The sequence below is a fragment of the Littorina saxatilis genome, linkage group LG17, assembly GCF_037325665.1.
Source record: "Littorina saxatilis isolate snail1 linkage group LG17, US_GU_Lsax_2.0, whole genome shotgun sequence".
Classification (NCBI taxonomy): domain Eukaryota; kingdom Metazoa; phylum Mollusca; class Gastropoda; order Littorinimorpha; family Littorinidae; genus Littorina; species Littorina saxatilis.
The window spans coordinates 34,439,274-34,450,127 of record NC_090261.1 but is presented as its reverse complement, the minus strand read 5'-3'; the positions used below and the strand labels follow the sequence as shown (position 1 = coordinate 34,450,127).

At 40.9% G+C, this 10,854-nt stretch overlaps 1 protein-coding gene across 1 annotated transcript in view; it reads right to left on the bottom strand.

The window, feature by feature from the left end:
* Positions 1-257: 257 nt before the first annotated feature.
* The window catches only part of LOC138953622 (pre-mRNA-processing factor 39-like), a 28,163-nt gene continuing 17,566 nt past the window's right edge, over positions 258-10,854 (bottom strand). The window contains exons 7-15 of the mRNA XM_070325499.1: positions 8,684-8,794; positions 8,182-8,346; positions 7,574-7,703; positions 6,851-7,059; positions 5,518-5,577; positions 5,184-5,365; positions 3,640-3,720; positions 2,648-2,774; positions 258-1,479 (exon numbers count right to left, since the gene is read on the bottom strand). Coding sequence (XP_070181600.1) covers positions 1,402-1,479; positions 2,648-2,774; positions 3,640-3,720; positions 5,184-5,365; positions 5,518-5,577; positions 6,851-7,059; positions 7,574-7,703; positions 8,182-8,346; positions 8,684-8,794 — 1,143 coding nt within the window. The 3' untranslated portion in view covers positions 258-1,401. The remainder of the gene's footprint in view (positions 1,480-2,647; positions 2,775-3,639; positions 3,721-5,183; positions 5,366-5,517; positions 5,578-6,850; positions 7,060-7,573; positions 7,704-8,181; positions 8,347-8,683; positions 8,795-10,854) is intronic.

Below are 10,854 nucleotides of genomic sequence, written 5' to 3'. Positions count from 1 at the left end.
AATGTGCCTCTAATGGTCTCCTGTGTTTCACGCGAGACGAGGCAACCTTCAACACATTATCTTAAATTACAACATTTCCAAAAGTTTATCTTGCTTTTCAAAACCTTGTGTTGGAAAGTTGAGATGTTAAACAAACCAAACACACCAAAATATTTCAATTTTGACTAACTTTATTTTTGGGCACTCAAGTCACACATCTGACCAGTTTTCAGGAGAGTGACCCATTTCATTAAGATATAGAACACCATGAACATATCAAGTTTTCCCAATGCTTTTATTCAACGAAATAAGCACAACAGTTTGGCAAACCAAATGCATTCAACAAAGCCCGACTCGCCCGTTTTCAAACAGTATTTTGATTACTCGATTGCTTCCTTTACTTTCCATCGCACTCAAAAACACTGTAAAAAGATTCAAAGCACTACAATGACCATAACAGCAGTGCTCTCAATGTCCTCACAACTTGCCAATCACAACCTTGTTTTTATTTAACTTCCACCACAGAGGTGATCAAAGGCATGTACAAGATACAGAGGATAAGCTAGGACTAGGAGGCTAGTTTATGCTAAAGGTTGCTACATACGGATCTATGGTTGCTATAAATTGATTCAGTGTCTTGGATGTGCCCTGCATGTTTGGCAACACATGACAAAATGCAACAAAGGGGGCATTGCCATTGGTGTAGTGGCATGTCAGCTGTGCACCTCGCCTTTGTGTGAACAAGATCAGAGTGGGTCTCTTGTTCCTGTTGATGCAGGATGAAAATCGAAATGCTCAGCATCTTTGCAACCAATCTGCCAAAAGTAGTTAGCATCACACAGATTTAACTTTTCAGCAAGGACCAGCTTACATCCAAGACACTGAATTTGGTACTCACTAGCACCAGGAAATGACAGCCCACTTCATCAACATCACGGGCCAAAGAATCTAGACACAGCCATCGTCGAACGCTGAAGAAGAAGGTACTAGCATTGCATAGCACGCCAACCTTACTGCGAGTCTTTTGCAGACACTAAAATTGCATATCACGTGTTTCAAGGTCCGTCTTCCCTTTAGCTTCTTTGCTTTTAATTTGACCATTCACATTGTTGAAAGCTCCTACACCACAACAAAATAGAAGCACAATAGTTATTGATGGTCAAGTCAAATGCACCAAATGTTTTCCCAGCATGTTTCAAGTCGACCAATACCTCTCTCTCTCTCTCAGATTCTGTATTCCACATTCACCTACACATACACACCCTCTCTCATTACAGCACATACACTTGATGACATTTATTTTGATATTTCTTTACTCGACTGCATCAAATTCTCATGAAAACATGTCATGGGAATGAAGACTGTTTTTGTGCAATAATGATGACAGCAAAAATGGCAATGATGAAATATCCATCAGTTATTTCAGTAGTAGTTGTATCCACTGCTGTAGGTTGGAGGAGGGGGATAGCTTGGCCACTGGGAATGATAACTGGGATAACTCTGGAAAAAAAGTATGCACACGGCGTGTAACTTTGAATCTAAAACAGACATAAAACATTGAAAACAAGAAAATTTTGCAAGCAAAACTACAGATTTCAAACTACAGTATGAAGACTCGCAGAGCTGTTATCGTCTTACCGATCAGGAAATATAATATTTTGACGTCAGGCTGAAAATAACTTACGATCACTGTTCACTGGCTGAAAGCTTGTATTGTAAATGACGGCACACTTTTGTTCATTTTATTTTTTTATTTTACCTTTTTATATCCTTTAGCTTCCCTTCCCATACAATGATTTATCCCCAAGTACGCAGTACTAGGGTCCTGCAGACTTTAATTGTGTGTCTGTCTGTTCGTCTCCACTTAACAGCTTATTGCTGGGAAACTACTGGGCGCAGTTCGTTCAAAAGTTGATACACTAACTTGATAATAGGTCCGATTGATCGTATTAAAACTTCATAATGTTACCTGGGACCTAAATGCGAAATAAATCGCAAAAGCCACTCTTAACGGTGGGAGTTTTTGCGGTGGGAGGCTGGTCGCTTTGCGAACAGCCTGAACTAAAGGGCAGACTTGGGCGGCGAACACGTCACGCAGTGACGAGAAAAGCATGATTTCAGTGCAAGCCAGACAACGTGTGGGGAAATGGTCTCGGCAAAGAAATTACAATGCAGGGTTTGGTCTCGGTGAAAGAGAGACAGAGAGCACGAGAGAGTCTATGGCCAAAGTGATCCGGGTTCGATTCATTTTGTGCACATGTGTTAGTGTTACTGTTTTTGTGTGTGTGTGTGTGTGTGTGTGTGTGTGTGTGTGTGTGTGTGTGTGTGTGTGTGTGTGTGTGTGTGTGTGCATGAGTCTGTACTCGTGTGTGTGTGGGTGTGTGTGTAAGAAAGAAAGAGAGAGAGGGAGGGAGTGAGGGAGAGAGAGAGTGTTTGTGTGTGTGTGTGTGTGTGTGTGTGTGGGAATGTCTGAAGAGTACTCTGGTCCAGCGCGAGCGTTTTTTTTATATATACAACGCATACTTGGTGAGTTTCTTCAACTTTCCTTTCAATCATTGACGGTTTATACCATACTTTATATCATTTTGTGTGTCCTTTGGAACATAGCGAAGACAAAAGAGATATATATATAAGCATGATATGATTATGAATATAGAGATATACTCACAGGGTAAGAGCCCCAGGTAGGGTAGCTGGGGTAGACAGGATCAGGGGGAGGGGGAACACTGGTTGGAGGTTCAGGTGCTCCATTTGGCGTGACCTCTACCTTCACTTTTTTCTCTGCTGGTTCATCACTGTAGAAAGAACACGTTTTTGTGAGTCCACTTTGCCTTTTGTCCCTTTTTTTGTATGTCCTCAGTTTATACACCCTGCTGTTATACTTGGCAAAGTCATCTTTGACTGTCATTCCTCCCACATGCATGCACATGTGTATAAAACTGTTCACATAATATTAACTTAAAAAAGGCAGGTCAGATTTTCCATTCCAGTAGCTGTTCATAAAACAGCAAAAATGACAATTTAAACTACTTAAGTAGCAAAATCACTTGCAGACGGAGGAAATATCACCCTACTTTTTCTTGTTATTCATCCTTAAGTTTAACCGTTGTTCACAAAAAATGACGACAAAGTATAAATTTGCTTCAATGTTTCAGCAAAAAAAGTTGTTATCACTTGGCTCCGTTTCTTGTAATCAAAATTTCTGTTTTATCCCTGGAAGATGACAACTTTTTTCCCTGTCAAAACAAACAATTACAAATTACTTTTAAGACAACTAAAATGCTTTGTTTTCTTTGCATTGTTCTCTTTTGGATGGAGTCGCTCGAAACTAAGTTCAAAAGTGACCTGATCAAACCACCAGAGTTTGCTGTTGGCAACGTGTTTTGTCAAAACATTGACCAATTACAATGCTGACTAGCAAGAGTTGCCACCTACACAAGTGTGCTAAAGCAATGAAAATCCAAACCTTACTCTGAACAGAAATCTAAGAATAGACTGCTAACATTCCTAAATGTAGAATCAAAAGAAAAGATTGGAAGATTATTGAACGTTTAATAACCTACGTTTAATCATTCAAATAACCTACCAATCTTGGTTTTTTGACACTTTCTCTGAATATATGAAAGTAAACTAAATGAGTGGATTACAAGCTGAACTCACCCGCCATCAGGGAGCCGTTTCCTCTTATCGCTGTTCATGTCCTTCACCAGTTTCTGATGCTCATCATAGGCTTCAGTTATTCTGCAACACAACACAAAAACACAGAAAGAATTAAAAAAACAGTTCTCACCTATACTCAGAACTATGCTTTAAAAACCTTTTTATAATCCAGGTTGTAACCACTTGGCTCCGTTTTTTTGTGATAACTTCTTCTTCTTTCTTCTTCTTCTTCTGCGTTCGTGGGCTGAAACTCCCACGTACACTCGTGTTTTTGCACGAGTGGAATTTTACGTGTATGACCGTTTTTACCCCGCCATTTAGGCAGCCATACGCCGCTTTCGGAGGAAGCATGCTGGGTATTTTCGTGTTTCTGTAACCCACCGAACTCTGACATGGATTACAGGATCTTTTCCGTGCGCACTTGGTCTTGTGCTTGCGTGTACACACGAAGGGGGATAAGCCACTAGCAGGTCTGCACATAAGTTGACCTGGGAGATCGGAAAAATCTCCACACTTACCCCACCAGGCGGCCGCGACCGGGATTCGAACCCTCGACCTTCCGATTAAGAGGCCGATGTCTTACCACCCCGCCACAGCGCCCGTCTTTGTGATAACAATTTCTGTTTTATCCCTGGAAGATAACTTTCTTCCCTGTCTAAACAAACAATTAAAAATTACTTCTAGCAGAACAAAAATGCTTAATTTTCTTTGCATTGTTCTTTTGGATGGAGTCACGCAAAACTAAGTTCTATAGTGACCTGATCAAACCACCAGAGTTTGCTGTTGGCAACGTGTTTTGTCAAAACATTGATGAATTACAATGCTGACTAGCAAGAGTTGCCACCTACACAAGTCTGCTAATAAAGCCAAAGAGCTACTTCAATCTATCGCAGTGATTAGCTCATTGGGCTGCGGTGGGTTCGAATCCCATCAGTCATGTTTTTTTCGGGCTATGGCCAGCTCCTACCAAGAGTGGAAGTGCTATGGTTCCTATGGGAAGGCATGGATCACACAGCCGAGTGTTATTCACTTCACGAATTCGACTATGAAGGTGCTCAGGTATTGTTTACCTGACCAACACCGCAGCAGTTCTTGGGCCTGGTTGACGCCAGGATATATTATGAAAGTAAGCGTAGAGTGCTGCCCTGTCACGTAGTCTCAAACCAAATTCGAAATCCATAGCATCATCATCATCATCTCATTAATCATCAAAAAATGTGTCCTGGCACTTGTGGCCCTTCATGCCCGGAGCTCTCATGGTGTCCTTGGTCTCGGTGTTCCTGTTCTTCCTTCCCTGAACAGTAATTCTGCTGTCAGTCTACAACGTATTAAAACAACAACTTAATTTTCTTTGCATTGTTCTCTTTTGGATAGAGTCACGCAAAACTAAGTTCTATAGTGACCTGATCAAACCACCAGAGTTTGCTGTTGGCAACGTGTTTTGTCAAAACATTGACAAATTACAATGCTGACTAGCAAGAGTTGCCACCTACACAAGTGTGCTAAAAACGCCAAAGAGCTACTTCGATCTGTCGCTTGCTTGCCTTTTTATACATGTTCCAAAATCCTCCAAGAACTCCATACGTCGTTGTGAGATTTTGACCTTGAACTCAATGGATAGGTCACTGGACAGAATGGATTGGAAGACATCCATAACCTTGTTTTCATCCACTGGATGTGCCTGGTACTCCACGTCTAGCATTTGTAGAAAAAGTCGCTCGTTTTGCTGAAACAGAGGCCTTCCAGTTTGAATACGTAAGTCAATGTTTCATGCAATAGAACCAACAAGCAAGCATACACACACACATTTAGTGCAGAACCATGCTAACCTTATACATTCATACATCTTTAAATGATAAGATAAACTGGAAAATGTACCTGGTCTATACTGCTGGCTTCTTTGATCACCTGTCTGGCTCTTTCTGTATCACCTCTGACCTGAAACACAGAAATGAACATCACAGGTACTTGGTGCAGTGATACAGACTCAACAATGTTCCAACAGGTCCTTGCAAACTTTAGCCAAAATCATGCCTGCCAGTTCACCCCAGCCCCATCCTCTCCATCACACTCACAAATCAACAAACATACAGTAGAAATCAGTGGCAAGAAACAAGAAACCAACACTTCCCTTATACTCCAAAATTGCTACAACTATCAAAAAAGATTGAGACTGCCAACACAATTGTTTGTTTGTTTATTTGTTGCTTAACGTCCAGCCGACTACGCAGAGCCATATCAGGACGAGGAAGGGGGGGATGAAGGGGGCCACTTGTCAAGCGATTCCTGTTTACAAATGCACTAACCCATTACTTGTGTCCCAGCAGGCTTTAGTAAAACTAAATTAATACCTACTGGAAGATTACCAGTTTCCAGTATGTTAAAATAGGCTTAACCTATCTACTGCTGGACTTACATCAGAACACTAACAGATTAAACTATACATGAATCGCGAGACAAGCGGCAAGAGAAGAGATTTTTGGAAAAAATACAGGTGAATGAGCAAGAAGGCAGAAAAAAGAAAAGAATTCATGAAGAAAAAGAGAGCATGACAGGAAAGAGGAACCAAAAATCTACCTAACAGCAAACTAGAAAGCTCCTGCGGTTCCAAAAACAGGAGGGGCCTTTAATTTCATAACCGCAGTGCCCCTCTGCGGGATGCCAACACAATCAAGTAAGCTTAAAGGGATATAATCGATGACGTACCTGTCTATTAACGACCACCCACAGGACTGACACAAAGAGGTTGTTATAGACAGGTGGTCGCTATGGAAAGGTGAATTATATATAAAATTATATTAACAAAATTGTCGGGATCTTTGGGGTGGTTGCGGTGGGCAGGTGGTCATTATCAAGATGTGGTCACCAGGGCAAGTCCGACTGTTTTACACTAACTCAGTGCTCGTTAACTTTGCACAGTAAACTGCCTATGAGACGGACAACTCTAGAAAAATCCTGGGTAGGCTGAACTCATCAGCAAGACCAAAGCAGTCAGCCTAGGAGAAGACCACTCCGAATTACAAATGAGGGCAAGGGAGGCTCATCATCCCTGGAAGGAAACTCTCCTAGAAGAAGGAAAACTTTGAAGCCAAACCCACGTAGTTCCCTTTTGGCGGGGAGCAAACCGGATGTATACGCACTCTACGACAAACGACGACAACTAACTCTTCCATATTTGTTTTAATTATGCTAAGTATGTCAAAGGACAAACCTTCTGCAGGTATCTGGTATATTTGATGGCAAAGAACGTGCGACACTTGTTGCTGGTTGTCTTCTCCAGGTACTCCTTGAACAGCCCCTCTGCCTCCTCGTGGTTGCCTTGGCGACGCTCCAGAGAAATCCGCCGCATGGCCACCATCACTAGGCCTGGCACGTTCTTGTCCAGACGAGATAGGATCTCCTGTGTAGTTTTGTAGTTACCTGGAAGAGTTACCCACGAGTGATTTCATCTGACAGCCACAACTTCAATTTTGCAAAGAAGTTTCAATGGCAGAACTAGTGATGATGATTTTGGTCCTTTGTCTGATTTTACGGAAACCACAGCCATAACACAAGCTAAAACAAGTCAGAAAGTACGTCAAAGTGCTGCCAGCTTTATATCTCAAGTACCTTTAACCAAGGTAACGGGTTTGCATTACAAACGAATAGCCAAATAGGATGAAGGGACATGAAAACCCAACAACCAATCAGCATCACAAACCGCTCCAACAGTCATCCTAGTATCTCGATGGAAACGGAGCTCAAAATTATGTAAATTATTTGCAAGGAGTTCTTCAGTTTCAGATTTGGCTTCCAAGGACTCCCAGTTTCAAATCACTGGTTTCTCAAAGCCTTCTGCAGCCCATATTCACAGGGAAGGTGAACATCGCTAGCTGCATCTTAAAGTTGTATAGATTTTAAACGTATCCAAAAGATGTTTGCCTGTTGTTCTTACCCTGCCTTTCTTCAAACGCTGCCCAGGCCAGGTGAATATAGGGCTTCTTGGGCAGGTGGATTTCACAAGCTCTTCTGTACACATTACGCACACCTTCTATGCTGTTCTGCTGCTCCAGGTATTTGGCGTACTGTTACACAGAAGAACAGAAATTTATCCCATAAGTTTTAGAAAACAGAAAAGAAACTGACCGTATGAATTTGGCACTGATGCACTCTTTCATTTTCATTCAAGTCCCAAAAAGAAACGAACAGTTGAAGAATTTGTATCTTTGTGCATGACTTAACACTAACCTCCTGACGTGCAGAAGACCACAGATAAAAACAAGGCAAATAATTCATTTATTTTTATTTATTTACGAGGATTTATATCGCGCACGTATCTTACCACACAAGGCGACTCAAGGCGCATGTTACCTATTAATTGAGGTTAGAGAAAAGGCTTCCCCCACCCCTCCTCCTCCATCAATAGCAGAGGCACACAGACATGCAGAAAATGAGATAGCAAGAAAAAAGAGAAACCATAGAGAGAACAGGTTCATCTGCAAGAGGCAAAGCAGATCATTGACAAAACTAACTGTGAAAGCCTTTGGGCACAAACTTGCATACCTTCATCCAGAAGTCTTCGTAGAGAGCACACGCGATCATGCAGCGCTCGAACAGGACAACGATGCGATCATGGTGGCCAGTGTTGATCTCAAAATCCATGTACTCACGCCAGTTCTTCAACTGGGCTCGCTCCAATGGCTTTACATGGAAGTATGGCCTCCTTATCTGCAGACACACAGACCATGTTTTGTGCACTACATACCTCTATCGGGTACAGTATTTATGCATAAACCAATAATAATAATTTTATTATAGACTAGTTTTTTTTGTATTGACTGTATAGAAGATTACCCATGTCTCTGACAACAACTGTATAGCAGCACATGAAAGCTACTGCTGTGATAACAAAAGTCATAATGCTTTAATGTGAAGCTAATATTGGCACTCAGCTTTAATTTTTAGTCTTGACATGAAACACAGCTAAAATGCTACAGAACATCAAAGGACTGTAAATCTGGTACAGACAAGAGAGCCAAAGACTGAAAGATCAATACAAACTCACCCCTTCTTCAAATGCCCATCTTTTGCTAACTTCATTCTCATTCTGTTTGAAGATAGCTTCCCTTGACTCAATCAGTTTGGCCTTGACCTTCTTGATCTCAGCATCATCAACCTGAAAAAAGAAAGAATATGTCACTGCAGTTCAACACACAAGCAGAGAAAAAAAACAGTAGCTTAATCAAGTACGGAATTCTAAAGGTCAGCAACTTCGCAACCAACGATAAAAAGAGCTCTAAGTCTACATGAGTATTATCTGTAAGTACTTGGTTACAAGCCGAGTTTGAATCCTCAGCTGGAGATGCTATACACATGAGCATGATCAGTTTCTGACCGCCAACCTTTAATTTGCAACTGACCGCTAACATTAACAAACACTTGCTTAAATTATCTACTGTTAATAATGGTTAATTTCAGAATCGCAAAACAGCACTCCACATCTGACACAAGGAACAAAAAAACAAAACAAAAAAAAGATTTATTTTCTTTGTATTGTTCTCTTTTGGATAAGAGTCACGCGATTTCAACTAAGCTCTATAGTGACCTGATGAAACCACCAGAGTTTGCTGTTGGCAACGTGTTTTGTCAAAACATTGACGAATTACAATGCTGACTAGCAAGAGTTGCCACCTACACAAGTCTGCTAAAAAAGCCAAAGAGCTAATTCAATCTGATAGTTATCTCATGTTAGGTATTTACTGTTTATTCCTTAATTTTTACACACCCAATCGTATCTTCCCCTCATCAATCACACTTTCTCCTCTTCAAACAAGAAGAGCAAACGCTCGATCGAGTCACTTTCGCAGTTCTGAATATTATATGAGGCATCAGATGGACAGGAAGAAATTGCTATTCACAACACAATGAGTCACGTTCACATAAAATTTGAGCCCGGTCACTTTTATAGTTTCCGAGAAAAGCCCAACGTTAAGTTGTGTGTTGCCGAACAGAAAAGGCTAGTTATCTCCCTTGTTTTTCTGATAACGTTCGTAAAAGGCTACAGATGTAAATACTTTGATGTAAAGAATAATCCTACAAAGTTTCAATCACATCCGATGAACTTTGTCAAAGATATAAAATGTCTAATTTTTCCTTTGACGCTGACCTGTGACCTTGAAAAAGGTCAAAGGTCAACGAAACCATCGTTAAAGTGTAGAGGTCATTGGAGGTCACGACTAAACAAAATATGAGCCCGATCGCTTTGATAGTTTCCGAGAAAAGTCCAACGTTAAGGTGGTGTCTACGGCCGGCCGGACGGCCGGCCGGACAGACTAACACTGACCGATTACATAGTCACTTTTTCTCAAGTGACTCAAAAACCAGTCCAGCAGTTCTTACAGTCTTTAAACTTTCTATAACAATCATCTGCTAATAAGGGGTAAATTGTGTATCCCGAAACAAGCATTCAACATCTGATATTTTTCTCTTTAGGTACATGGGTGGGACTGAACAATGTCATAAATCCTAAAACCAAACCAAAAAAAAAACAAGTCGCGTAAGGCGAAATTACTACATGTAGTCAAGCTGTGGAACTCACAGAATGAAACTGAACGCACTGCATTGTTTCCCAATGACCGTAGTCCATAGAAGGCAGTGAAACTGACGAGCCTGTTTAGTGCGGTAGCGGTTGCGCTGTGCTGCATAGCGCGCTTTTCTGTACCTCTCTTCGTTTTAACTTTCTGAGCGTGTTTTTAATCCAAACATATCATATCTATATGCTTTGGGAATCAGGAACCGACAAGGAATAAGATAAAATTGTTTTTAAATCGATTTCGGAAATTTAATTTTAATCATAATTTTTATACTTTTAATTTTCAGAGCTTGTTTTTAATCCGAATATAACATATTTATATGTTTTTGGAATCAGAAAATGATGAATAATAAGATGAACGTAATTTTGGATCGTTTTATAAAAAAATAATTTTAATTACAATTTTCAGATTTTTAATGACCAAAGTCATTAACTCTTAACGTCCTATACCGCGCGGTTCCGCTCGTGGGCTGTAGTCCTGAACCGCGCGGTACCACGCGTTCTCTGCTAGTGTCATTCAACAAGAGTTACCAGCCTTGCGATGCTCTCCTGCATTGGAAAACAGCTTTAGTCCTTCGATGCACATGGCATGGCTGCCGGTCGTTTTTTCTCAGGACTTTTGAATGTGATTTCGATTTTTGTGG